Source organism: Thunnus albacares, chromosome 7 (genome assembly GCF_914725855.1).
Source record: "Thunnus albacares chromosome 7, fThuAlb1.1, whole genome shotgun sequence".
Classification (NCBI taxonomy): Eukaryota; Metazoa; Chordata; class Actinopteri; order Scombriformes; family Scombridae; genus Thunnus; species Thunnus albacares.
In genome coordinates this window covers 11,009,028-11,035,879 of record NC_058112.1, presented here as the reverse complement: position 1 = coordinate 11,035,879, position 26,852 = coordinate 11,009,028, and the positions used below count along the sequence as shown (strand labels likewise).

The window sequence follows — 26,852 nt, the reverse complement described above, 5'->3', positions numbered from 1 at the left end:
GGCGTAAATACAAACTGAACTGATTAAACAACAAGTAATAGGTGGTGAGACACAAGGGCAGGCTGGGAGCTGATTGGCTGGGGAAGACACAGGGAGCAGGGCAGGGCTAATGAGACTGAATGCAGCGCAGGTGTGAAGGGAAAAGCAGGCTGAGGATGAACACAGGAGGAAAAACACAGAGCAACCAAAAACCCAGAAACACAATGAATACAGTCTAACTAAATGATATCTAAACTTAAATGATATCATGCCAGAAGTCTTTAAAGATACAATTTAAAACAGCTTTCTCCCATTAAACCCAGTCCAAACAAAAAGGGAGGTAAGTCTGAGGGCCTCTGGAGGACTGGTGGAGAATGGCAGCTAGGGACACAGAGTCAGACTGCGAACAGAACCATAACAGAAACAGTCTGGAAAAATTGCAACAAGTAATTTTTGGTTTTTGTATGGATTAAACAAACATTATTTATATAATGAGCTTTTAGAGATGCGAATAGGTGAATTGAACTTCTATTTCTCCATTTCCAGTCTTTATGCCAAACTAAGCTAACCCCTTAAATCTGGAGGTATTGTCATTTAGATCAGTGGTTCCCAAGCTTTTTGGCTTGTGACCCCTTAAAATAAAGCAAAGTCTACCTGGGACCCCTCCTCACACGTTACATTGTCTACCAGTTAAACCAAAGTGGACTTAACTTAAAATACAGTAGCCTACTTCGCAATAAATAAAGCAAAAATAGGTTGAAAGCTTGAAAAAAAAACCCATAACATTTTGTATGTCAGAATTTTTTTTTTTCTGTTGTCCTACCCCGCCCAATCATCTCACCCCTTATAGTAATCCAGCAAGCGTATTTCCCAAAATGTCGAATTATTCCTTTAAGTCCTGGGGACTCATTTAAGATTTGAATTAGCTAACATTTTGTGTCTTTTGTCATGTTGAGTCAGGAGATTAACTAATGCAAAGTGTGGTGCTCATGGCCCAACTGCTACTGTTTCCTGTAGAGAATAAGATCCGCTTGGAGAGGCGCAAATGATCATTAACAGACGCGTGTGTGAATACACAGAAGAAACGGAGGAAATCCTCCTTTGCATCTCTGTGAATTGTTCAATGGGAGGACAGGGCTTCACTTTTGTATGCATGTGGGTGGAGGAAAAGAGGGGAGGGGTGGAGGAGGGTGTTCCTCCTTGTCCCCTCCTCCTCACCCACTATATGTGAAAAAAAAAAAACAGAAGCCTTGACCAGCCCCTTTTCCATTCCCATGGATCGTATTACGGGAGACTCCGGCTCCGCGACATCTGCTCCACCGCTAACAACGGAGCGCGTCCCCGCGCCTGAGACCTGCGACCGATCCCGACTCCCGTGGTGCCCCCTCCTCCTCCTCTTGCTCTCCTCCTCCTCCTCCTCCTGCCCTCCTCCTCCCAAGAACTGTGATCTCTCGGTTATTTGTGTTTGACTTAACGCGGTGATCATGAGGACCCACAGTGCATGTGCCCTCCACGTTTTCCGGCTGTAGCTCACCCGGCCATCGCGCGCTCCGGCTCCATCCCTCTTGTGCGTCCGAGAGGCGAGTAGCGGCGGAGCGAGCAGCAGCAGCAGCAGCAGCAGCAGCCCCCGGTGCCATCGAGCAGCACATTTCTTTTTGTCTGTGCGCTCCGCAGGCTGCTGGCTGTGGGCTTTGCGGCTTCGCGTCCTCTCCGCTGCTGGTTGCGTTGTTGTAGGAAAGGACAACGAAGGGCGGATGATCGAAACAAGGATCTCTGATGTCTGATGTTTGAAAAGGCTTCAGCGGTCGGATATCTCATCTGATTTTTGTCTTTCTACGAGTCTTTTTTTTATTTTGTTTTGACACCATGGAGTCTGTGGAGAAGGAGTGTGGAGCGCTGGGTGGATTATTCCAGGCCATCGTGAACGACATGAAGGTAACATACATGTAAATTAAAGTGGACAGGGACATTATTTGACCTTTGTGGTTGCACGGTGGCTGATCACACACATATTTTTACTGCCTTTGTCTCTTTCACCGGGTCCTCCCCCACTGGAAACACCGCTGCAGGACAAATTGTGGGATGAAACATGTTTCCCTTTGTGTTATTTGCATAATGTGCAGCAGGTCTGTCAAGCACCGGTTACATTTAACAATACTTTAGCCAATGTGTCAATGTGTGTATCTTACAATAACTGCTTGCGTGTAAGTATAAGAAGAGCAATGTTTATTTTGTTACACTGGAGTGACTTCGTGTGTTTGGTTCAGGGGTCAAAACCTAACCTCATCATCTTTAGACTCAATTAGTCAGTTCAATGAAGTGTTCAGTTAATTTTGAATCGCAGAAGATGGGGAGAAGAAAGAGAAACAGCAATCAAAACTGTAAGATAATTTAGATTTTGTGCAGTTATCACAGCAGGCTACACATGTTCTTGGGTGCCTGCTGACCCCAAACAACTGTTCCTCCTTTATCCCTCCTGCAGAGGTTTTCTAGATTAAATGTCAGGCATGGAAGGATGCTCTGAAAGAAAATCACTGCCTCCATCACCTCAGCCTCCTGGACAGGAACAGGCATGAAAGGTTATTGATTGTGTTTCCTGATGTTTGGGCTTGTGGCAGGAAATCTCTTCTTGAGCAGTATGTAGTTCAATACACGTTTGAACCTTAGTAACTGACTTGACTTGTGTTCCATCTTGTTCATACAAAACGTGAACAAAGACACATTCTTCACCTCTTCATATAAGTTTAAAATATTTTCTTAAGATGGATATATTTTGTCTCCCATTATCTATCACACTCATGCAAGTGTGTGTGTGTGTGTGTGTGTGTGTGTGTGTGTGTGTGTGTGTTGGGGGAGGGGTCAAGTCAAGGAAGTTGAACCAGGGTGGTCTGTTGTTGTTCACGACAACAGATGGAAAGTGTGAACGTATTCATCAGGCTTGGAGACAGCTCTCAGTCTTCTCATTGTCTGTGACGTTCATGCTTAAAAGTGTTAACAACAGCGAGGGAATAAGTCAGGCATCAGGCGCCACTTTCAACCTAACAGATTTCTTATTGATCTCTGACTGGCAGGAACATGGTGCCTTTGGACAGACTATTTATGGACCCTCGTTTATCAGGCTCCGATGAAATCAGCTCTCAGCTACTGGCAGAGGCGGTTTGGTTTCATACATTTCCTTTTGTGCTGGGATCATGCCAGGCCCAAAGAGAGAGAGAGAGAGAGACAGGGGCTCTCAGAAAGAGGCAGTCTGTGTATTGATAAGCAGCGCAGATGAATGAGGCTGAAGCCCTTAGTCAGCACAGTGTCGATGTCCACTGTCTGAGACAGACATCTGACCTCATTCCTGCCGCCTGGCTGGGCCACGCAAGCCTGTCAGACCAGCTTTACCCCCCGGGAGCAACACAGCAGCACGGCTTTCCTGTGCTGATCTCGCTGATTGTGTACATACAAGGGAATAACGTTACACTTACCTACAGCATAAACATACAGCGGATTTTGAGAAAGTAAAACGTTGTAATAGCCTATACAGACAAATTGTCTTTATACTAGCAGCACCTGTTGGTTATATAACTGTCTGATGCAGCTACAGGAAAAGAAAAAAAAAGAGTTGGAGGTGGTAGAGGAGGAGTTAGAGGGTGAGAAGACATTAAATGATTCAGCTGGATTAGATCAGCAATCAGGAATTAGATCAGCAATAGATTTGAGAAGCACAGAGAGATGGGGGATGTTGATTTCAAGCCTGTGCGTGTGGGAAAGCAACCACCCCTAAAATTGTCCTTGAGCAACACTGCCTACCAGCTCCGAGGATGGTAGTTTTGACCTCACCCTCCAGTGAATACTGAAGCGTGGGAGAAAGAGCCTTTCTTTCCTTCTTCCCTCCGCCTCTCTTCGTCCCTCCTCACCTCCCCTGGAGCTGCTGGGTGTGGATGAAGAGAGAAAAGTGTGTCCCCCCCCGATGCTCTGCATGTAGCCCCCCCCCCCCCTCTCCCTTTGCTCGCTTCCTTACCCTCCTCCTTCAGCTGTCTTGGCAGCGCATCCCTCCTGCCCATGGGAGTCACAGGCTACACAAGCTAATTAGACACCTGTTGGAGTCAAGTGCAGACAGTGAGGCTGGGAGGTTCACGGCAAACATTTTTGTTAGGGATGATAGCTCCTAAATCACTTACAAGGGCTCTGTCTGACAGAAGACCCCAAAGCTGGGAGTTAAAACACTCTCATTGCCAGAATCAAGGTTATACCAAAAGTGATGAAGAGCGAGACTGTTTCCAGATTGCATGCAGACTATATATAGTCAGGATGTGTGGCCTCTTTTTGGCTCCTCTCCATCAAAGAGCCACATAGGGGTTATGCCCTTCCTCTCTTTTCTCTGGGGCTCAAGCTCTTGCTCTAATGGGATCTAGCCTTGAATGTGTTTTATGTTTGGCTTTTGCTCTTGTAGCTCAAGGCAATGTGTGATGATCCTGGGGTAAATCTAACACAGATTTTTCAAAGACCAGCCATACTACCTGCCCGGTGCACATAAACACTCATGATATGAGAGCTTATGTAGATCATACATGTATTACAGACATGCATAAATACCAGCTCACAGCAACGCACAAGAGAACATTGAGGACAATAACAATGTAATTGTATCCTGAGAAATGATGCTGACCTTTTTTAAAGACAAGTCAGAGCACAGACACTTACCTGTTTCTAACCCCAGGGTGAAAAGCCACCTCTCTTTGATTTTTTTGCAACCTTTCATTCTGGATATTATTATTATTCGTCATTATGAAGTAAGAAGTAAAAGCATTTACTGCAAACAAAGCTGACAATTAAAATTGTATCAAGTTTTACCAGATTTTATCCTGTGGGAGAGAATGTGAAGTCTTCTCACATGTCCACGCATACACTGTGTGGGTGTGTATTCAAGAGGCCTGTTCACTTAAATGTCCTTGGCAAGATGTTTGTTTGACTCATTTCTTTTCGTTTCTTTTATCAGAGCTCTTACCCTGTGTGGGAAGACTTCAGTGCCAAGGCCACAAAACTGCACTCTCAACTCAGGTGAGGACTGGTTAACCTCCATGAATAAATTCTTGTGCAATATTTGCAGACTCTTTTGTGCAGTCATGGTGCAGTGAACATATATGCCAATATATTTTCAGGACCACAATTCTAGCAGCAGTGGCCTTTCTAGATGCCTTTCAGAAGGTGGCAGACATGGCGACCAACTCAAGAGGTAAGAGGGGTGTTTTCCAATTCATTCAAATCCACTCACTGTGGGGTCGCTGTCTGAAAGAGCTGGTGGGGAAAAAAGGCAGAAAAATAACATTTGCCACCTTTTTTTCTTTTTTTTTTGAGCAAATCGATTTGTTGTTTTCATGGGATGCTGCACACTAAATATTTTTGTCCTAAAAAAATCACTTACTTTGAGGTGTTTTTATGGTTGAGCTATAGCACCATAAAAGAGTGGTTTTATTCCCACTGCAGCCACACATACAGTATTACTTGCACTTGGAGTTTGTTTGGAGCTTGGCGTTGCAGCATATATTGAAGGACAAGTTGGTGTTGTTCTTGCAACTACAACAATCCATAGAAAATGAATAAATAAAGCTTTTTTTCACATTAGAAATGAAATTTGCTACACAAATTGAATCTAGGAAAACAAGCGGTGTGACAATACTTCACTTCACTTGGCCCCTAAAGACACTCTTAAGATGGCCAGAGTGGGGGTTAGGGGGGGGGGAGCTCTGGGGGGAGGCAGCTCAGAGAAGTGAAAATCTGAGCTTATTGTTTCTTTGGTCTTAATGAGGTCTGCTGATCTGCTTTGTCACCCTGCTAGCGGCAGCAGACAGGCTGGCCAGAGAGGCAGCTGATTAACACACACAGATTTCTGTGGAGTTGATCGTCGACAGCAGTATGTAGGTCAAAAAAAAAAAAAAAAAAAAAGATCGCAAATACAGACGAGCTTGCAAAGGCTCCTGATACATGCACAAATACAATCGCACAAGCGTAGGAGCATGCGTACTTGCACACATACATATTCAAAGAGTGACAGCTGGTAGCCGGCCACCTGACCTTACAGGTCACATGCCAACATGCTTTTAAACAGTTTGCTGTAGTAGCCCCTTACTGTCCACTTGCTGCTGGAGAAAATAACTAAAGAGGCACCTCTTCAAGAGTGTTCACACATTGTCACCAGTCTTCATAGTCTCTCCAGTAACAGTAGAGTTTATTGCTAAGGGAACACACCAAGTTACCTTAAATGATTCCTCATGTGAGTGCACATGAGTTCTGCAAGATGAAGCAAGGTACACTAGGGTCAACCTGCTAGCAGCTGGCAGCCTGTTTCAATAAAACAGAGGTATAGACCAGGGCAGGGCAAGACTTCAAAGCAAACTTGTATCTGCAATAAAAAAAGGGAAAACATCAAAATGATACATGGGGCAGAGAGAGAGATGAGAGAGAAGGGCGAGATGGGTTTTATAGCTATAGATGCATAAAATCCCTATAAGTGTGTCACTCATACGCCCACACACTCTTCTGCTCTTCTCTCAGGGACATTAACTTTAGGATTAATGCCCTCAGGCTATAGACTGTATGAGTGATGCAGGAAATGCTATGTGATGAGAGACTTTGTAGCAATTAAAGAGGAACTAATGAAACATGGTTTACACTAGTACTGAGTAGTTAATGGACAGAAAATCAAATGATGATTTTATCATACCAAAAAATTAAAACATTTGATGGTTTCAACATCTCAAATGTGAAGTTTTTCTGCTTTTATCTATTTAGAAGACGGTAAATCGAAAACTGCTACGCTAGCGGCATGGCTCCATGGATTGGTTGTTTAAAGTTTAGTTGCCTCTTTCTCGTCGATTCTATGCATGTTCTGGGTGTTAATAACTGTGAAAGAACCAAAAAATCAATCCTGAACATTGCTGATCACTTCACTCTGAAAACAGTGATAATCACAGTAATGACAGTAATGGAAACGGTTTGCAGTATTAACCACAGTACATAGTAAAATATCTCTTGTATAGATATTAATGGTCCCCAGAGGATGAATTTGAATAACTTTTGTGATCCCTTGACTTTTCCTCTAGCGCCATCATAAGATCAAAAATTTGTGCAGTACTTTTGGTTTATGACCAGTTACCTCCAAAACCAATGATATTCACATCAGCCTCAGCTACTATTTGCATTTAGTGCCAATTAGCAAATGTGACAATTAATGGTGACTATATACATTATGCCTGCTAAACAATGATGCAGCAATGTTATTGTTGTATTTGTGAACGTGTTGCCATGCTAACATTAGCATTTTGCTCAAAGCACAGCCTCAAAGAGCTGTTAGCATGGCTGTAGACTCTTAGTCTTGTTTGACTGTTGGTGATCCAAAATAAGCAATTAGAAGTCATCACTTGGGCTCCGGGATTTTGTGGCATTTGACTTTTTTTAACAAGTGAAATTATTATGATCTGTTAAGTGGACTTGCGTAATTCTCTTAAAGCATTGTCAAAAATTAAGCTGTGTGTACAGAACTGCTCTGTGTATCACTCTGGTTGAGTGTTGTAGTAGAAAATGATTTGATGATATAAAGGTTTAGCCCATTTTAATCTGACACAAATTTAATGGACCAGAATAAGCAACATATTTGCTCTTAGCTGGATTTGTTTATTAAACTCCAGTCAGCAATTATTTCAAGGGATCTAAAAGAGATCAGTTTTTATGCACCCTTAACCAGCAAACTATTTACATCCCCTTTGTCCTCTGGGAGCCGTGTTAGCCCTCGTGTGCTCTGAACTCCAGCAATTAATTTGGCTGGAGGAATGTCGATTTTTACTGGAGCTGGCTCTTGGTGGACTGGGATAACCTTTGAACCCCAGGTTGCAGACTCCACAGGCATACAGTAGTTTAGGAAAATCTTGCTCTTCTGGCAGCTGCAATAGTCATATATATATATATATTGGCAGCCGCTTGGTTGCAAATTTACTAACTCACAGGAAACGGATAAATAGAATTCAGGGATTACTTGCTCAACATCTTGTATAGTAAGTCCCTTTTTCTGTCTCTGTTGCTGTTTCTCTCCCTCTACTTCTGTCTGTCTGACTTCATATGTGTGTGCGGGTCTGTCTGTCTGCACAGGACATGTTTGTCTCAGTGTCTGCACAGCCATATAGGGCTGATTGCACCACAGGGGGCAGGCCTTCGGCAGTGAACTGTTGGCCGTCATCGCTGTCACCCCGATTCCCCTCTCGTGTTCGGGGACGAGCTGCAGCTGCTGGCACAGCTGGAGGTTTCATCGCGTTGCTCTTCTACTTCCTTTAATCTACCTTTGACACACTCGACCCGTCACCCCTTTAACTCTCACACACTCTCCAGACTGTACGCGTTTGCCTGCCAAGGAAAGCAACATTTCCCCTCATTCAGAGCTTCGTGACAGATTCAGCAATCCAGGGAGAGAGGACAGTGTGTGAAGGAGGATTTTATGATTTCCCGTCTGTTGACTCTCGTATTCCTTTTTTTTTTTTTTATTTTGGAGTGGAGCTGTTCATACCAATAATACCTGTATTTGAGCTAACTTTGCACTTCCGTACAAACTCCTCTCTGTCTCGATGCGTTCATATGTCAAACTGCCTCGGCATGCATTCATGTTCACTGCATCCTCTTGCCTGTGTAGTCCATTTTTAGTTTATGGTCACCGTCATGGCGTCAGCGTCTGTGTTTTATGAAGCAGCTGGAGGAGTCGGCTGCCAGGCGTTTTGGCACCGTGTCTGACAGCGCTGTTTCTCTAAGCTGTTCTATGTTGTGTTGATGGATCTATATGTCTAAAAGCACGTCTGACTCTATGAACTGCCTGCTCTCATCTGGGTTCAATAAAGGTCTGCAAACCACAAAGTCAATATTGGATGAATGTATTTGGAGAATTTAGCCTTTTTTTTTTTTTGAAAGATAACTGTTTCATGTTTTAACACCTATCTTTCCTGGGACTTAGTCTGAGGCCCCTGCAGCTCTCCGGAGGGTTTTATTGTTAGATTGGTCAACCTAATGGTTTTTGGTGTGTTGTCTGGACCATTTTTGTCATTCACATTAAATTGTTGTGTGGTGTAAGAGGGCTAGATTGATCTGGAGAACAGATCTTGAGAATAGTGTTCTCTGTGTTTGGTGTTTTTTTGTTGTTGCTAGGTTGGATGACGTGTTTCTGTGGAAGGTTGACTTCATTTTTTTCCATTTTTGGACATGGTCGAATTAGATGGAGGTCAAAGGGCCGGTAGTCCGAGGCTAATGGTCCATCAGGGTATGAGATACAGGCTCCATATTTTTCAGAGAGTGAGGTGAGCCTGGCGGAGGGGTGGGTTGGATAGGGTGGGGGTTGTGGTTTCAGTGGGATTTCCACAGCTCTGGGTATCCAGGCTAGGCAGAGGCGTTTAGCTAATCCTCTTAGCCCCACTCTGTAACACACAGACATAGACTGCCTTCTCTTCCCTTCCTGATCAGCCACCCCCAGCTTTAAAAAATTCACACTCTGGGATCACCGGCCAGACAGCGAGGCATTGCAAGTTTGTGTTCAATACAAAGCCCTCAGATTCCATTTTTACATCTGTGTGCCAGAGCCAGTAGAGTGTACACACCATTACACACACACAGACAAAATGTTCCAGTGGGTCAATGCGAGCCGACGCTCACTCTCCCGTTATGTTCTTTCTTTCTCACTCACTCATACAGTCCACATTCAGTGGAGGTATGCTAGTAGATCAGTGTGTCAGCGAAGCAGTAATCTGCTTGGCCGCTGTGCTTCTCTGGGTTGGCAGATGGGATGGATATCCCTACCTGCCATCTGGACAGCCTGGCATGGACGAGATGCGGCCGTGGCCTAGTGCAGAGTGAGATCAGGGGATTACTGTCCTCTGCGCTATCCCAGCACCGCAGCTATTTTTAAAGACATGTCAAATAATGAGAGTGTGACCATGTGACCACCGCCGACATCCATCAAGCTTGACATGCCATGTTCAAGCCTAATATGAGCCTGTGTTGTACCGGAACAGGGATGTTAGATCTGCATCTTATGCAGGTTTGACTTCATAAAATGAGCTTATGGATTTAGATTTTTTTAGCTTGGACATGTACATGCTGTCACTTTGATGAATTCACTAGCTGATGTGTTTTTACCCCCTCTGCTGTACCATTACTGCTTATTGTACGCTAGGCTCTTCAGGTATTTCATGACCTCAAGCCATAAGGTCACATAAAGTATTGACAAGAGCCTCTTATTTCTCATTCAGCTGTCTAACCTACCTTCCCCATGTGTCTTTCTCTGGGGTTTATGGGCTTCAACCACAAAACCCAACGTGGTTGCCCCACAAATTAATGTTTTCCAGCCAGCATAATGACCACATGCAGAAAGTAGAGGGTGAAGGGGCTGGAAGAACGATGTGAGGAACAGACGAAAAGGGGAATAATAACAGGAGAGAAAAAACAAATCTATTGGCTCAGTCTAATTTTCATTCTGAGGGCGAATACCAAACTAAGAAGACAAACATGAGACTTGAGGGGAACACTGTGTTCAGCTATATCCTGAACACGAACTCTGCGTGGAAGGGAGCTGGAGAAGGGAGGGGAAATACACACGAGATAGACTCTGATAGAGGAATGTAAGGGAGGACATTAAAAGAGGGAAGAAAGGAATACATGCATAGTTTCAATCATCTGATTGAAAACAGTTGGAGAAATTTGCTGAGAATGGAAGTTCACTGGTCATATTGCTCATGATTATTCAAAGCATGACTCTGTTTTGTTTTTTTATGTGTGTGTTGCCACTGCATTGGTAGATTGTGACCAAAATCTTTTATTTTTAGCAATGTCTGTCTGTCTGTCTATTTGTTTGTCTGTCAGTTGGTTGGTTGGTTGGTTGGTCAGTCCACCCACTTTGGTTCCAACTAACATATCTGAACAAATGTATGTCATGTTTTTTTTTGTTTGTTTGTTTGTTTTTTTACAGACATTACCTCCAGAGGATGAATCCTACTGACTATAGTGATTCAGTGACTTTCCCCCAAGCACCACAACCAAGACTGACATTTTTGATTTTTAGTGAAATGTCTGTAATAACACTGGTGATCCCTCAACTTCCTGCTAACCCAAACGTTAGCAGGGCTTCTGCAGTGTAGACTCACAAGGCCAAATAGACACTAATACCTTTTCACTCTGGTTCTGTATAGAAGCAGTTGAAGGTATTGTGGTCAGAATAAATAAGTATGAAAAAATAGGATTTATGTCAGTTTTGTGCTGGTTACGTTATTATTTAAAATTGAGGTGGCAGGTTGACAGATAAGTTCTAGAATTTGGTTGTATTTTATGGAGACTTTATGAGGGTTATGAAGAGTTTTAAAAAATATCAGTCAGCCAACTCACATGGATCACATCTATCATAATGTGAATATAAAGTATGTACAGACTATTTGATGTCTAAGCTCAGCGCCTAGGATAACAGGGAGTGACGATAATAAAAGTCCCCCCGGGGTAACTAAAGACTCAGGCTACAAGTGGAGGCGGGGATGAAATGCTATATGAGCAGCAGCAGCTCCAGCAGTGGTGTCAGCATTGTTTGCAAATGAGCAGAGCAAGAGAGTGGGCAGAGCATTGTCGGCTGAGATAAAGGCAGCCTTATTGCAAAGGGTGTAAAGCAGGCCAACTTGAGTCAACTGATTGAACTGGCTCTGAGTTCTTTACAGACTGAGTTCTTTACAGACTGCTGCCTCATCGTCTGTCTCCCTCTCCTTGTATTTGGAGTTTGGATACATCTGGGCTCATTTCCATTTCATAAAGGCTCCACCTTTTAGCTTTAAATGTCCCTGGATGAGGTGACAATTCCCTGTTGATCCTCTGCTCTTTCCATTTATTGCACAATACAGTGCTTCTCTCCTACGCATTTTCTTTTTGTTTTTTTTCCCCCCGTCCACCTTTTTCATCTCCAATGAGAAGCACATCTGGACAAGGGGCGGCATTTATTTTTAGCAGCATTCATGTCCCTGAACTAGAGGCTATTCCAACAGTAAATATCACTTCCTCAGTATTCTCCTCCTCCTCCTTCGGTCCCGTCTTAATGTGCTCCAGAACATGTTTACAACCACATTAGGACACACTGAGGCTTGTCTGCGTCTTGGGGTGTTTTTGGTCATGAGGTGAAACTTGGTGTGCGTGCTGTTTGGCCAGACAACAATGGGATGAGTGTGTTTGAATCTGTGTGTGTGCGTATGACTAAAACAATTGATCTCGAGGCTGTTTCCTCTGCCTTTCATTAATGTTGCTGCTAGTAAGAGGAGACATTCCACATGTAAGGAAGTGACACACAGGGCTTTGAATGCTGTTTTGATTTCTACTATAGACACACAGCACATATAGCACAAGATCACTCACAAACTTACTCACACTCCTTCAGTGCTGAAAAGATTTGTTGATTTATCTTTTTAGCCAATCAAGAGGAACAATGAGAATGGATTCATTGTTAAAGTCATTTATCAAGCAAAAATATATCATTTGCAGGTTCTAGCCTTTTAGATGTGAGTATTTGTGGCTTTGTTCTGTTTTATATTATTATTTATTGAACATCTGTGGGTGTCAGATTGCTGGTTAGTCAAAAATAAGCTATATGAAGATCTTGCCTTAGGAGCTGGAAATTGTGATTTGCAGTTCGCACTACATTCTGACATTTTGTAGAATGAATGATTAATCAAGAAGTTGCGGCTCTACATATGTGCATGTTCATAAAATTGTATATTGTTTTATCACCTCGATACTTAATGACTCTTCCTAATTTTAAGAGCGTTGCTTATGAACATGATTTTAACTGACAGAAGTTCACTGCACAAAATCATATATGACGTGGAGTTTTTTTTCTGCAAACAAAAGTTACATTTATTTATTTTTTATTAATCATTTGTTCATGCATAGCCCATATAACATATAAAACACACAATATTTATTTATTTGATGCAATAATAATGCTTCAAAGTCCAGTTTGTGGCAAAGGTCAGAGTTACCACGTCAGTACAGTTCTGCATATCAGGTTTTAATATGGTCAGAAGAAAAAGAGAAAAATACCCAAAAGGGGAAAAAAAGGCTGACCTTGCAATTATTATGTGGGACCCAAAACAATGAGGAAGTAAAGCCAGTCAACACATTTGGTTTTTGAGTCTGAATTTTCTGCACACAGTATTCAACCTGATTTAAAGTCATTTCCAGTGCTACATAAAGTGCATTTTTGTCAAATGCACTGGAAAAAATGGATTTTGAATCTCATTGAAGACACAGGATATAAACACTGACAGCGTTGATGGTCTGTTTCAAACAAAGTAATTTCATTATAAAAACCCCCCTCCTTAAACACTGGCTCACAATATTAGGCCCAATCTGTGCACCCAAATCTATCATTTATCATATATTTTCAGCTAATAAAATATTTTCATCCAGACTGACTGAAACAGACTTTTACTTGGTGTTACAATCACAAACAAAGAGTCTTATGAAATGCTTCTTTTTCAAGTCAGGCTCTTTCAAAATGTGAATATCCCCACATTTTAGATTAGAGAGTTTCTGGAGAGTGTCTTGAAACACTCACATGCTGCCTGTGTCTGTCATCCACAATTTATGTAACTTGAGTCAGATATGTAACTCTCTTGCTGCAGGCGTACAGCAGCGCTCTACTCTTTCCACAATGTCCGCACACGGCTGTTTTATCCACCACTCTTCCCTGCATCAGAAGCTAGCGCTCCCTAACCAGCAGACACAAGGGATGCTGCTTTATTTATAACACTGACTGCTACCACTGAGCTAAACCATCAGAACCCCAGCTGTGCTTTGAAGCCAATGTTTGAAGATGCGTGCATGTACAATATTTCGTCAGGTTTTGAATTCAAAAAATCTCAGCTGTGTATTTGCTCAGCTGGTAACTAAATGAGACCAGTCAAGCTGACAAAATCAAAGCAGTTCATCCTCATTCTCCTTTTTTGTTTCTTTTCTTCACCGAAAAATGTTTGCATGATGTTTTAGGAGATGAACACACACACTGCGTGAGGATTTTAATGATGGAGAACTAATGTTTCACACTTATTTTCGTGCTGTTACTCTTCAGTTATCACACATATATTTCCTGGGCCTTATGTGAGAGGTTTTTTTTTTCCTGGCAGTGCCTGTTGCACCTGCAGCAGCCAGCTTACACTTCCTCTGCCCCCTGACTGGCCGAACCCAGCCAGCACCTCGGCAGTGTGTACCCTCTTTCATCCTCCCCTCTCCTCCCTTCTCATCCTGCAGCTCCTTTCATCCATCAGTGGCCTCTGCTGTGTCCCTGCCAGTTCACATTCTGCAGCACTTAAAAGGGGTGAGGAAGGGTAAAGGCAGGAGGCTTAACTGTCTGTGCCAGCCGCAGTCAGCTCCGCGGCCAAGGTGCCAACGTGAGGAATTACTGTTGTCTCACGGATGATGGAATTTCCTCAGCTCAGCGGCGGCTGTGTGAGAGCTTAGTAAAAAAGAAAAAGGGACTTAATATTCCTGGAAGTGTAACCGTGAGGATGTTCTGTACCTTTTCACTCTACAGCCCACATAAACATGCTTTATTGACACAGGAAGCAGAGAGAGAGGGAGCACCCATTCGACTCAGCAACTTTAGCGGCAGAACTGGATTCAGCTTGGAAACCGCTTGCAATGCACGAGTCTAACTCCAGCTGAATCTCACTCGGTAGTCATCTGAGCGCTCGGTAGTCTGAGCGCAAATGAAACCTGAGTGGAGCAGCAGCGTTTAGATGCTAAACTCTTTCAGCATCAGAGATAGTTAAGCTAAGCTCCCATGTTGAAGACATTGGGGAATGAGGCCCGTGGCAGTTTAGCTCCTGGCTCCCGGCTCCTGGCAGGAGAGCCCCCTATAAAGCATGCCTATTAAAACGCTCCGCCTTCCCCAAGGAGTCAGGGGAGTTAATCAGAACCAGAGCTCTGGATGGAACCACTCACTGAACGCTTAGACCACACTGCACTGGTCCTGGATACTGGAGCTTAAGGTTCCCACCAAAACTCAAGAGAGGGGGCTCGACCTTCCCACCAGCAATCCCATGTACTTGTCAAAATGCAGAGCAGATCTGGTGGCAATTTATATTTATGTTAGGCATGCATATATATATCGAACCAGGCGCCAGCAGCGTCAGCGACATGCACAGCAGCGCTGTTATAATGAACCACACATTGCTGCGCCGCTGACTTGCTCCCAATTGTTAGCTTCATGTCCTAAGATATATGACTAGTTGCATAACGTCTCTCTTCTACTCTGGTCTGTGTTTTGCTTCATTCATGCACGTGTGGGTGTCTGCTATGAGGTCGACCCTGCTCCCCCTCAAACCCCAGGGGTCCAACTCTGCACTATAATAACTTTCCCAGCTTCTACACACTTGTAGCCAGGTTCCAAGCTGCAACAAAGTCAAGTATCAATAGATCTAGAGAGATTGATCGACGTATTTCATTTCTAGATTTATTTTTAAATCTACAAATCTTTTGTTAACCTAAACCCCCCTCCCTGCTTGTCTATGTTTGTCACATGCCTGTGTGCATGCAGGGCGCTGTGGGAGCGATTCATTCTGTCCCTGTCCATCCGGTCGAGGCCAGAGGCCAGCAGGGCTCTTGGACATGGGCAGGAAGCCTCTGGACCTCCCCAGGATGTAGCTGTCAGCTGATCCCCCTCTGGGAGGAGGGTAGGAGACAGGAGGGGATAGGAGTGAGAGGAAGAGAAATTGGCAGGTGTGGATGGGACAAGGAGGTGGGGGTCGGGGGCTCTAGCTGGCTGACAGTGACATTGAGAAGGTCTGTTAAAGAGATAAAAAAGGCCCACATTACGGTACTCCCTCTCTCTCCCTCCAACTCTCCTTCGGTCTCCCTCCATCCTGCACGCTCACCCTGCGAGAGCTGATTCACAGCTGTGGGCACCTCTTGTAATGCTTTTAAGAGGAGCAAGGCAGAACGGAGAGATGCATAAACCTGAGCGCACGTGTCCTGCGTGTCTGTCTGTATTTTTCCATGTTAGAGTCAGTATTTCTCCAGTGCACTTGGCTTTACAAAGCACTGAACCAGTGTGAAAAAAAGGCTTTTATATGACAGATACTCAACACTAGTGCTTTAATGACGGACGCCCCTTCTGCTATAAATAGCAAGAACACAGCACATAGTAGGTTCCACATGTTAGCTCAATCACTTCCTGCTGGTGTTTGTAACGCCTTTGTGCGATACAGCTGGATGACCTTTCTCCTCTAACCCTCCCCTCTTTCTCTCTCTCTCTCTCTCTCTCAGTCACCTAGAAAAGCAATGCCGACACTTCCTCTCCCCAACACACAAACACACTCAAGTTATACCACATCTGCCCCGACGAAAATGTCTCTGCGAGATGGAGTCCAGATCCGTCTTTGAACTGGTGCAGAAGTCACTGAGGTTTACAGCCAAAGGGGTGCACCGTGCAGTGAGACAATCTTTGTCTCACGGTGTGACGTGACATTGGAGACAGTAACCCAGTTTCTTTTTGTGATAACTGGAAAAGAGCACAGATCTCAGCGGACAACCATCTGGAGCATTCCTTACATAGTGTCTGATTTCAGGTCTGCTATATTAGTCGTGTGTTTCTCTCTGCCTGTTTTTTTTTTTTTTTTTTGCAGTGAAGGTTAGAGCCAGTTTCTCTTTCTCTCTCTGTCCGCCCTGCATGAATGGTGTTTAGGAAACAGAGAGAACAGGAAAGGCAGAGCCAGCAGGGAAGAATAGAGGGATATCCCCTTACAGGGTTCCCTCCTTTTTCCTCCAGGATAGAGGGGGTGAGAACTTTGGAAAGGCTGGGGGGGGGGGGGGGTTGGTAAATCACACCACCTGTCCACACACACACACACACATGCGCATTTGTACGGGACCTGTGCACACGCGCTTCAACAATCATTCATGAACACAAATGCCTCGACTCTGAGGCCTGGTTGCTGCTGAGAGATGTCCTCTATCATTCTCTCTCTCTCTCCCCCTGTGTTTGAGTTTGTATATGTGTGTGTGTGTGTGCAAGAGACCCTCAGATTAGCCCTATGTGGCCCAGATTACAACAGGATCAGTGCTGCCACATATTACACCGGCCTGTGAACCATCAGTGAGACAGTGGGCCAGCCTGGGCTTTAGGGTTTAAGACCCCATTTAATTACACTTGGGTAGAGAGGAAAAGTACAGTAACCAACTCACACAAGCTGTTATTTACACTGCTGTGGGAATCATGCATGCAATCTTGAAATGTCAAAGGGAAAAATGCTTGTTTTTGTCAAGAGGGAGGGAGCGCAGTGTTAAGTTCTCAGGAACTGTGTCACATTTGCTTTCCCCCAAACAAATGTGACATTTATGGTCTCTGATTTTACAATCTCCACTTGTCCACCTAGTGGCTACAGCAGGAAACTCCCCTCCAGCAGGGAAAAAAAAGATCAGGAGAGAATTAGATCTTTCAAAATGCTCTCCTGATGTGTGTTATATATCCTCTTAGAAGATCAAAATTGATATATGTGATTTATAATGCCAAGCTTTTATATCGCAGGTGACAATTTGTTTGTTTTTTCCTATTGTCTTATCAAGGTGCCACCAGGGACATCGGCTCAGCTCTGACAAGGATGTGTATGCGACACCGCAGCATTGAGACAAAATTACGCCACTTCACCAAGTAAGTATCACCTCGGTCCCTCCCACAAGTCCCATCTTTGCTGACCTTCCTCTCATCCTGCCGCTCTTCACTGAGTGTTTTAGTGCCGTGGAAATAAAGCTGTTTGTTATGCCTCTCATTCTCTGACTCTCTCCTTGTCTCTAGTGTTCTCATGGAAGGCCTGGTTACGCCGCTCCAGGACAGGATAGAGGAATGGAAGAAGACAGCTAACCAGTTGGACAAGGATCATGCCAAAGGTAAACAACGAGAAACCACAAATTTTAAATACCTGTTTGTGAGCAATATAAATTAGACAGAAACTGATGCATCTTTGGTTCTGACTTGATCTCCACAGAATACAAGCGGTCTCGCCAGGAGATCAAAAGGAAGTCGTTAGATACCATAAAACTTCAGAAAAAAGCAAGAAAAGGTGAGTAGAACTGTCCTCAGTGACAAGAAATTGTTGATTGATTGATCTGCAATAAAACACCACACACAACTTTATTGCGATGTCAGGACTGATGTAATGATAATGAAGTGCTCTTGGCTGCTGGTCCCTTGTCTGTACCAGTGACTCAGATTGAAATGGCGCCATCTAGAGTGAAGATATGAAACAACAACTCAATTAAATCAAAATGCCTGGCACAATTTCAAAGGCTCCCTTCCAGCTTTGGATGATTTGTCAGCTTCTACCTTATAAATCAAAGAAATGATCTTCTTTCCTGGCTGTGCTTGCATTAGCCCCTGCTGCTGGATGTAATTAAACTCCTATTTTCTCACAGGACTTACTGCACACCAGTGGCACAGGCTAGTCAAACACGCAACGTGCCCTGATTTGATACAGCTAACACTGCCTGTTCTTCTGTCTCTCTCCTCCCCCTGCCTGTTCCTGCAACCTCTCCTCTATTTCTTTCTGGCTCTTTCTTCTGGCTGTAGAGCTTCTAGGTATGTCTGCTGTGCTTTGCCCTGTTTACAAAGGCATCATAATCAACCTCAAGTCACACTGCCAGTCAAAGAAAACACATATTGTCTTAGTATTTTTGGTTAAACCCAGACTTCACGGTTAGTCTATTCCTGTTTTATAAATGCCATTCAGTAATGTAAATTACCACCAGTTTTTTGGCAGCTCCTCAATAAAGCAGTCTTTCACTCTTAAATAATAATAGCTTTTCTGCAACATGAGCTGACGTGGCTCCATGATGACTGCTAAGTGTTAAGGACATTGTAATTGGAAAGCTGTAAGATCCTTATGGGACTCCTCGTTTAATTAGTGCCTTATTGTGTGCAGGTGCACTGAGAGACTGTTCAATTAAAATGATATAGGTTGAACATAGAGAAAGTTGTAAGTCAAATGAATAGTGTGTTGTCTGCTACAGACAACTAACACGCTGCTATGAAGATTTTGATCCAAACAACATGGCAAAAGACACATTTGAATCCACCCACACCTTTATTCCTTTCATACATTTTCAAGTTGTGAGGTACTTACATTAGACTGAACCAAAAATGCTATGATATACTGTACTAAACTGGCAGTATGTGTCTGTGTTAATCATCAAATAAGAGTAAAAAGGAATTTGGCATTTCAGTGGTCATCTTCATCGCATCCTTCTTTCATTCTTCATTCTTTTTTGCCGTCATTCATCTATCATTGTGTCACTGTGGTACGTAGCCTTTAATGACTCTTGGCATTCTGTACAGAAGTGTTTGTCTAATCACATCCATTTCAGGGTCTTCAAGTCACCACCAGTTGCTTTACATCAACTTCATTGTCCTCTCATTCCTATGTACATGAACCATTTGAGTGTAATGTTTGTCAGTGCGTTGACCTTTAGTACACAAGCAGTTTATCATTGTGTGTTCCAATCATCTCTCATTTTTTACTCTCTCTCCTTCTTCGAACACTTTCCCTCCCTCACACCACCCCTACCCACAATTATCACCCTCCCCTCCAACTTCCAATCTCTTTTCATTCCTCCTCCACTCCTCCTCTCTCACCTCTTTTTACTCAACTCTCCTCATCTCTGACCTCCCTCATTCCATCCTCCCTCCTCTCCTCTGTGTCTCTGCACCCTCGCTTTATGCGTCACATAGGCCGGGGTAACCTGCGCCCCCAGCTGGACAGCGCCATGCAGGATGTCAGTGACTTGTACCTGCTGATGGAGGAGACTGAGAAGCAGGCAGTGCGCAGAGCCCTCCTGGAAGAGAGAGGGCGGTATTGTACATTCATCAACCTGCTGCAGCCAGTGGTGGTGAGGAACATTCAAAGTTTGTGCACCCAAAGAGAAAAGATTTTGTGGAAATTTTAATGAAGTAAAAACATGTTTGAACTCGCTTTCTCTCCTTCATGTGGTAGTTGTTAAATTCAATCCATCTGTTTTTTTTTTCTTTCCTGCCAGAATGTAGAGATTGCCATGCTGGGAGAGATAACACATTTACAGGCCATTGTTGATGACCTCACTGTGCTGACTGAAGACCCACACAAACTTCCTCCAGCCAGTGAGCAGGTAACATATGTGTAATACTTAAAATATTTCTGCTAATGCTCCTGGTGAACTTATTATCTGACATGTCCAGAGCTGGTCAGGTTGTTTGGATCACAATCAGATCTACCCTGAGTGACTACAGTCCAAGGCTGTTAAAGTATAAGTCAGGTTGTAGGTGATGTGTATAAATTTTATTATTTATCAACCAATGCCATGAAAAGACCAAAATCAGCAGTGAATTGATCCTGTAACCAAATGTGTATCAGTCCACCACTGAAAATAGTCCCTGACAAATACACTTTTATTCCTGTTTGAGTAATGTTTGCTACAAACTACAGTGCCCTGTTGTTTTAGTAAATTATTTGTCCTTTTTCTACAAATGAAAGTGTATTTCCTTCTGCTCGTATTACCCTTCTTATTACAATCTCGACACAACGTGAACCTGATTAATTTCAAAACTGATTCATTTATCCCTTCATGTGTCTGTCAGCACAGCTTGATAAATATGTAATTAATAGTAATTTATTATAATTTATTCCATTACATGTTTTTTTCTTTCCACTTGTCAGTCCGAATCTTCTTTAAAAGCATTGTTGCTGATGTTTATCGCTGCCACTGTATCATCACCATGGTATTTTGTGTTGTCACAGGTGATCCGGGACTTGAAAGGCTCTGACTATAGCTGGTCCTACCAGACTCCTCCTTCCTCCCCCAGCAGCACCAGCTCCAGGAAGAGCAGTATGTGCAGGTATGGCCCCCACACAGACACACACATACACACACATGCACACACACACGTACACACTTGCACTCACTGCACTTTGTTTAGTGTGTTCAGTACTGCAATGTGCTGATCGTACATTAAGATGTTTTTTGTGTGCTGTGTCAGATGTGTTGACAGTGTTTTTTTTTATTTAGCTGACTAAGCACACACGTACCGTCTTAATGTGAACAAGCTCATTAACACGGTAGCAAAGAAATTAAACATTTAAAGGCTTTCATGGGCATATGAACATACAGGTGACCCCCATCTTTCACCACACAGCCTTGCTACCATTGACATCCAACATGCAGTAGTATCTTGCCAGCCTCTCAGCTTTTTGCTCTTGGCAGATTTGCATTTCTCAAGCTTTTTAAAGCCCGTTTTCGGTCCAAAGCTGTCAAACATTATGGCCTAAAAGCCATAAGCCTACACGGGAACCAAAATACACATATCCATAAGCATAATAGTAATAATTATGTCAGTCAAAGGTGTGTTCTAGGTCAAGAAACAGTAAAGCTCTTATTTACAAATCTACACTGGGAATGTTAAATTAGAGGAATAACGCACCGTGTCATCACAAGTTATCACCTTGTTTTAGCGTTAGTGATATTTTTACCAATTAACACTGCAGTCTATTTTTAGTTTTCTACATTTACTCACTGCATAATTCAAAACATGTGTGACTGCTACATGCGGATCAATGCAGATTTAGGTTGTACATAACAGTTAGCGTGATGGTCGTTGGGGTAAAATAAGACGAGCCCATGAAAAGCTTATATCTCCTATATTTCTTAACCAAGAGAGACAACCTTGGTTTCAGCTTGACTGCTGTGTGTTTTTTAGTTTGTCTGCTGGATCTGTAAAAGATTTTTGATAACCTCAAGGTCATAGAAGTGTTTCATCTTATGGAGGAGCATTCAATGATTCAGTTGTGGCTAAAAACTTGAAATGACTACAGTAGCAATATACCGAAAAGAAAAATGTGATAAAGAGGCCAAGGTCTTGGTGGTTATGTGGAAAAGGAAAACTATCTTACTGAGCGCTTCTAAAAAGGTGAAAAGGATAGTGTCTAGTCATAAATCATTTAAGGTTATTTAATTTGGAATTCCTCCATACCCTCTTTCCCAAGACTATGAGGATTAAGGAGAAATGATAACTTCAGATAAATTCCAGAGGGGGAGGAGGAGGAGGAGGAGGAGGAGTGTGAGAGCAGTACAGAAGGAAGGTGAGAAACCCAAGTTGCATGTTTCTGAAATGCGTGGGTGACAAAGAAAAGTGACACCGAGTGAGGATGATAGATCAGGAGATGTAAGAAAAAAAGAGTCAAAAATCACAAAAATGACTGTTAACGTACAAGGGAAAAGAAAAATCAAAGAGGTGTTAATCTTCAAATGCTTTTTGAGGCACCAAAATTAGAAGAGTGACATCATTTAGAATTTTCACACAACACTGCCGTCATGTTCATAGCTTTTCGTGATCAATTTTTAATTTAGCTTTTTGTGACATGGCCTACATCCTATTCCTCCCAAAACAAGCTTCAGAACAAAATAAGGGAATAAAAACGTTAACGATCACAATCCTAAACTATGACTGCATATGTTGAGTTACTGATGTGTGATATCCTGTCAACAGCCTTCTCCAGATGCCCTCTGCAGGAGCCCATCGGCTCAGCAGCGTCTCCTCCCACGACTCTGGCTTTGTCTCCCAGGATGCCAACACCCACTCTAAGCCTCCATCGCCCATGCCCTCTGACATCACTAGCCAGGTAGCAGTCTCAGCCATAATACTAAAGTCTTATCTTTGATCAGGACACAAATAGTGATTTTTATCACAGCAAAAACAGGAATAAAGCAGACTTGTTAGCTCCAGATATTCCTCAGGAGGTAATGCTGCAGGGCAGATGGACACAACAGCAACACCGCTTGTCACAGCAGATCTACTATAATTCTCTCTTTTTCAAAAACAATCCCTTCCCGTCTGGCGCCCCCAGTCTGGGAGGGATATAATTTTTTTTTTTCACGTTTGCATTTCAAACACAATAGTCTCCATAAAAGCTCGATTGCCAAACTCAGACAGAGCTCTTTGTTTTTATATCAGCTGCTGCAACAAAGCTTTATCAGTTGCGAATGTTGGATTTTTATCCCACCAGACTGATGAAGTTATTCAGCCTCTCATAGTCTGAACAGATTGCAGAGCACACAGCACACTCAGCGGCACACCAGCGCACCAGCTGTTGCAATGTTCTTTTCTGAATAAATGATCTTACAGGCTATTTTATTTTCGATCTAGGATGTGGTCTATAGATGCCCTCAGAGAGGAAACTACCTCCTCCTAAAGCTCATCAACACTCTTCTCCAACTCTCACCCTCTTCCTATGCACCTTTCATCTCTCACACCTACCTCTATCTTTCAATTTCCTCTTCCCCTCCGCTGTTTTATTCATTCTTCCCTTTCCCAGAAATCAACAAGCTCAGCCTCCTCTGAGGCTTCAGAAACCTGCCAGTCTGTCAGCGAGTGCAACTCTCCCACAGCGGTTAGTACTGCATGCATCTCACCAATCTACTTGGTTAACTGGGCACACACTCACCCACTGACATGCGCACACACACATACACGATGTGCAGTGCATTTCAGTCATTGTTATCTATAGCTTAAAGAGGCCTATGGGCTCTTCTTGACAGCTGCAGCGCGGTTTGACGTGGACTACTATTCATAGATGTTGAGCACTCTGACTCAGACTTGTCTGTCCGTTCCGCAGTTTGGCTCATGCTCATCCTTCGGCACCTTCCGCCCTGCTTTCTCTCACACTGGCACCATCAGGCCTCTCTCTGTCATACTTCCTGCGTCCCCCACATTTAACCACTCCCCTGGATCCAACACCCCCTCACCCACATCAAAGGTTCCTAGCTGGAAGGTTTGTTTTCATTTGCAATTTTACTTTTGGGTTTTCTCTGTTGTTGCTTCTTTGCTTCTTTTTGTTCTTGCGTTGCACATTAATCAGTGTATAGATTAACCTCACAATCACCACGCTGTTGCTCATCAAGCTCAATTTTTTTCCCAATCTTTCCTCACAAAAGATGCGCTAAACTGAGATGGCCCAATCATTTAACAGCACTGTCATAGCCTATTGTATCTACCTCGGCATCTAACCAGTTCATGAGCCAAATTGGCAGCCTCCACGTGTTAATGGAAGACTGTGCGGCTGTTGGATGGCAGCCGCTGGAGGTAGACTGTTGGAAGTGGGTCTCATTGTTGCAACTTCTGCTGCAGGACTGGGCCAAATCAAGTTCCTGTGAGCCGTCGTTGGCGAGCACTCTGCAGCGTAGGAGGGAGTCTGTGGATAAGATGAGAGAACTGGAAGCTCCGCCCAGTCCACTTGGGTATTCTGGGATGCAACCGGATGATTCGCACAGAGGAAGAATCGGCCCAGGAACCATAGGAGCCAAGGTAAGGAGTCCTCTGGGAATAAAAATCTAAATGACAGTATATAAATTCATATGCCTCGAGAATAGTAGTGTGGTGAATTGCATATGTAAATGTGTGCTAATCTTTATGGATTTCCTACCTGCTTATATCCCTATGTGTGTGTGTGTATGCTTCAGCATGGAGAGCCGCTCTCTCCAGCAGCCAGTACTCTGGCTATGGTTCTGACCAGAGGCCTCAGTATGGAGCAGCAGAAAAGCAGCAGAGACTCCCTGCAGTACTCCAGCGGCTACAGCACCCAAACCAACACACCCTCCTGCTCTGAGGACACCATACCCTCACAAGGTAACACTTCCCCGATAACAGCCCGCCATGACTTACATATACATGTTAAGAATATCTTTGTTCATTTTTTAAATATGACTTTGTGTTCTCTGTTGTTTTTCCATGTACTTTTTATGATAATCTCTGCCCTGGGATTTGGAAAGTGCATTACTCATTGCCTGCAGTGATTACTGTGAATTATTATGTTATTTAGATGAACAGCTGCAAAAATCACTCTTCAAAACATTGCTGTTTTCAGTATTCTTTAAGGATAATCATGATGTATTGTTTCCTCTAGGTTCTGATTATGAGTGCTACTCTCTCAATGGGGATGCTGACAGTGAAGGGCAGGCAGACTTTGACAAGTCCTCCACCATCCCACGCCACAGTAACATTGCTCAGAGCTACCGGCGCATGATCCAAACCAAGAGACCTGCCAGCACAGCAGGTCTGCCTGCAGGTAAAACTCCAAACGGTGCTGGGGGAAGCAGCTCAGGAGCAATTACCTCGGGGACGGCCACCATTCGCCGAACACCATCCTCCAAAACTGGGGTGAGACGCACGCCATCCACATCTGGTCCCATTCCAATTCGGCCCCCCATTGTGCCAGTTAAAACCCCCACAGTGCCAGACTCTCCAGGGTACGCCAGCCCGTCTCAGCACCGTGCGGGCAGCGAGGAGTTTCTGTACGGTGATGACCTGTCTGCTAGTGACTACATGAGGGCTTCTCCGAAGCGAATGAGCCTCCCTGACACAGCTTGGGGCTGTGGAGACGGAGGGGCGGACAGGACTGTTTATGCCCAGCAGGCCCCCGGCATGGCCACCCACAGTGCTGAGGAGGACCCTCTGCTTGCTGCCAACCGCCACAGCCTGGTGGAGAAGATAGGAGAGCTGGCAGCCAGCGCCCATGCCCTCGGTGAGGGTCAGTTCCCCTTCCCCAGCTCACTGCCAGGGGATGGGGCTCAGTGTGTGCCACAGGAGCTGTCTTCTGCGGCCCAGGAGGGAGTGGATATGCTGGTGTCTATACGCCGGGGGGTGAGGCTCCGCAAGACTTTGACTGACGACAGGTCGGCTCCCAGGATCCTGCGGTAGCTGAGGGAGAAGAAAGCTGTGAAGAAGCAGCTGTGGTGCCCTTATTTACAAACTGAAGCTTTGTAGAGAAATGCAACAGCACTCATGTAATACATGAACTAAGGCACAAGTAACAAAGAGGATGTAACATGTGGTGAATGAAGGCCAGTTGACAGAGTAATGAGTGACTATGGACAACGTCAAGTCATTTCATGTCATGTATGTATTGCGTACGTACAAAGTAATCCATATTTTTTGGTTTTTAATTCTTCTTTTTTGTTTTGTTTTTGTCTGTGGGCTTTGTGGCTGTGCATCTCTGCTCCCTTTGTGACCAGTTGTTTCAGCCCAGTTTGTCCCTTTTAGACCCAGTGATTACAAATCACTACCGTAGGGATCGATTGCTCTGTGTCTCTGTTCTTGCTCTTATGATTATTATAATATTGTGCATTTCTTAATTAACAAGCCACCTGTCAGTGGAAAGTAATGGGTGTGGAAAGTGCTCTGTGAGCCTGTCTGTATGTTGTGTTTCTCATCATTACTGTACAAGTACCGTATTACTGTTTTTGTTTCATAAGCTGAGCAGCAGCTGTGTAAGTCATGTAAAATAGGAGCAATATGGCAGTGTTTTTATTGCTGTACTGTACTGTCAATATATTCTGCAATTAAACAGGCTTTTTACTGTTAAATGGTTTGTCTTTGTCAGAAAATGTCATGTCTTTATAATTAAATACAAAACTCTATGTTCATATCTGTTCGTCTGACAATGCTGACATACAGCTTACCTTACAGTGCTGCACTAACAGTTATAAACAATATTATTAACAGCATCTAAAATGGGCTTCAACCAGCCTTTTGAAGTTTTATTTCTGAATTTACTGCCCCACTTTAGACTTTTTGAACATTTTTTTTTTATTAGAATTTCATTTCCTTCAGATTTCAGATTTTACACCGCAGTTAAAAGTATCAGTATTTTATTATTAGTTCTGTACAGTAATCTTAATTGTCCAGGGGTCTGTGCGCTGTAGTTTTATCAGAAATTCAATTTCAAACTTTTTAACTGTCTATCATTCTTTTCCTCTATAATTTTATGCTTGGTTCACTTTAACTTTGCCTACAGTTATATCAAATATAT

At 43.6% G+C, this 26,852-nt stretch overlaps 1 protein-coding gene and 1 long non-coding RNA gene across 3 annotated transcripts; one reads left to right on the top strand and one right to left on the bottom strand.

The window, feature by feature from the left end:
• Positions 1 to 1,232: 1,232 nt before the first annotated feature.
• On the top strand, positions 1,233 to 26,406 carry mtss1la (MTSS I-BAR domain containing 2a). 2 transcript variants are annotated; one of them, XM_044356340.1, is made up of 15 exons: positions 1,233 to 1,914; positions 4,964 to 5,025; positions 5,127 to 5,200; positions 17,590 to 17,674; positions 17,819 to 17,910; positions 18,009 to 18,083; positions 19,748 to 19,905; positions 20,053 to 20,160; positions 20,790 to 20,887; positions 22,535 to 22,667; positions 23,361 to 23,435; positions 23,661 to 23,816; positions 24,173 to 24,349; positions 24,505 to 24,670; positions 24,948 to 26,406. In XM_044356340.1, exons 1-15 carry the CDS (start codon positions 1,846 to 1,848, stop codon positions 25,739 to 25,741), a joined length of 2,322 nt encoding a protein of 773 aa, XP_044212275.1. In that variant the 5' UTR covers positions 1,233 to 1,845; the 3' UTR covers positions 25,742 to 26,406. The 2 variants fall into 2 exon arrangements, with proteins under 2 accessions (XP_044212275.1, XP_044212276.1); XM_044356341.1 differs by lacking the exon at positions 23,661 to 23,816 and having other exon boundaries at positions 1,234 to 1,914.
• On the bottom strand, positions 13,513 to 17,545 carry LOC122985581. The gene is made up of 2 exons (XR_006404152.1): positions 16,353 to 17,545; positions 13,513 to 14,479 (listed from the first exon to the last, which is right to left on the bottom strand). It is a non-coding gene; the product is annotated as an uncharacterized LOC122985581 (long non-coding RNA).
• Positions 26,407 to 26,852: the final 446 nt, after the last annotated feature.

Bases quoted from the DNA above. Each gene is read 5' to 3' on its own strand.
- mtss1la (XM_044356340.1), top strand. From the start codon at position 1,846: ATGGAGTCTGTGGAGAAGGAGTGTGGAGCGCTGGGTGGATTATTCCAG. The intron at 20,161-20,789 runs GTAACATATGTG...GTGTTGTCACAG, and splicing joins TTCCTCCAGCCAGTGAGCAG to GTGATCCGGGACTTGAAAGG. The intron at 23,817-24,172 runs GTTTGTTTTCAT...CTTCTGCTGCAG, and splicing joins CAAAGGTTCCTAGCTGGAAG to GACTGGGCCAAATCAAGTTC.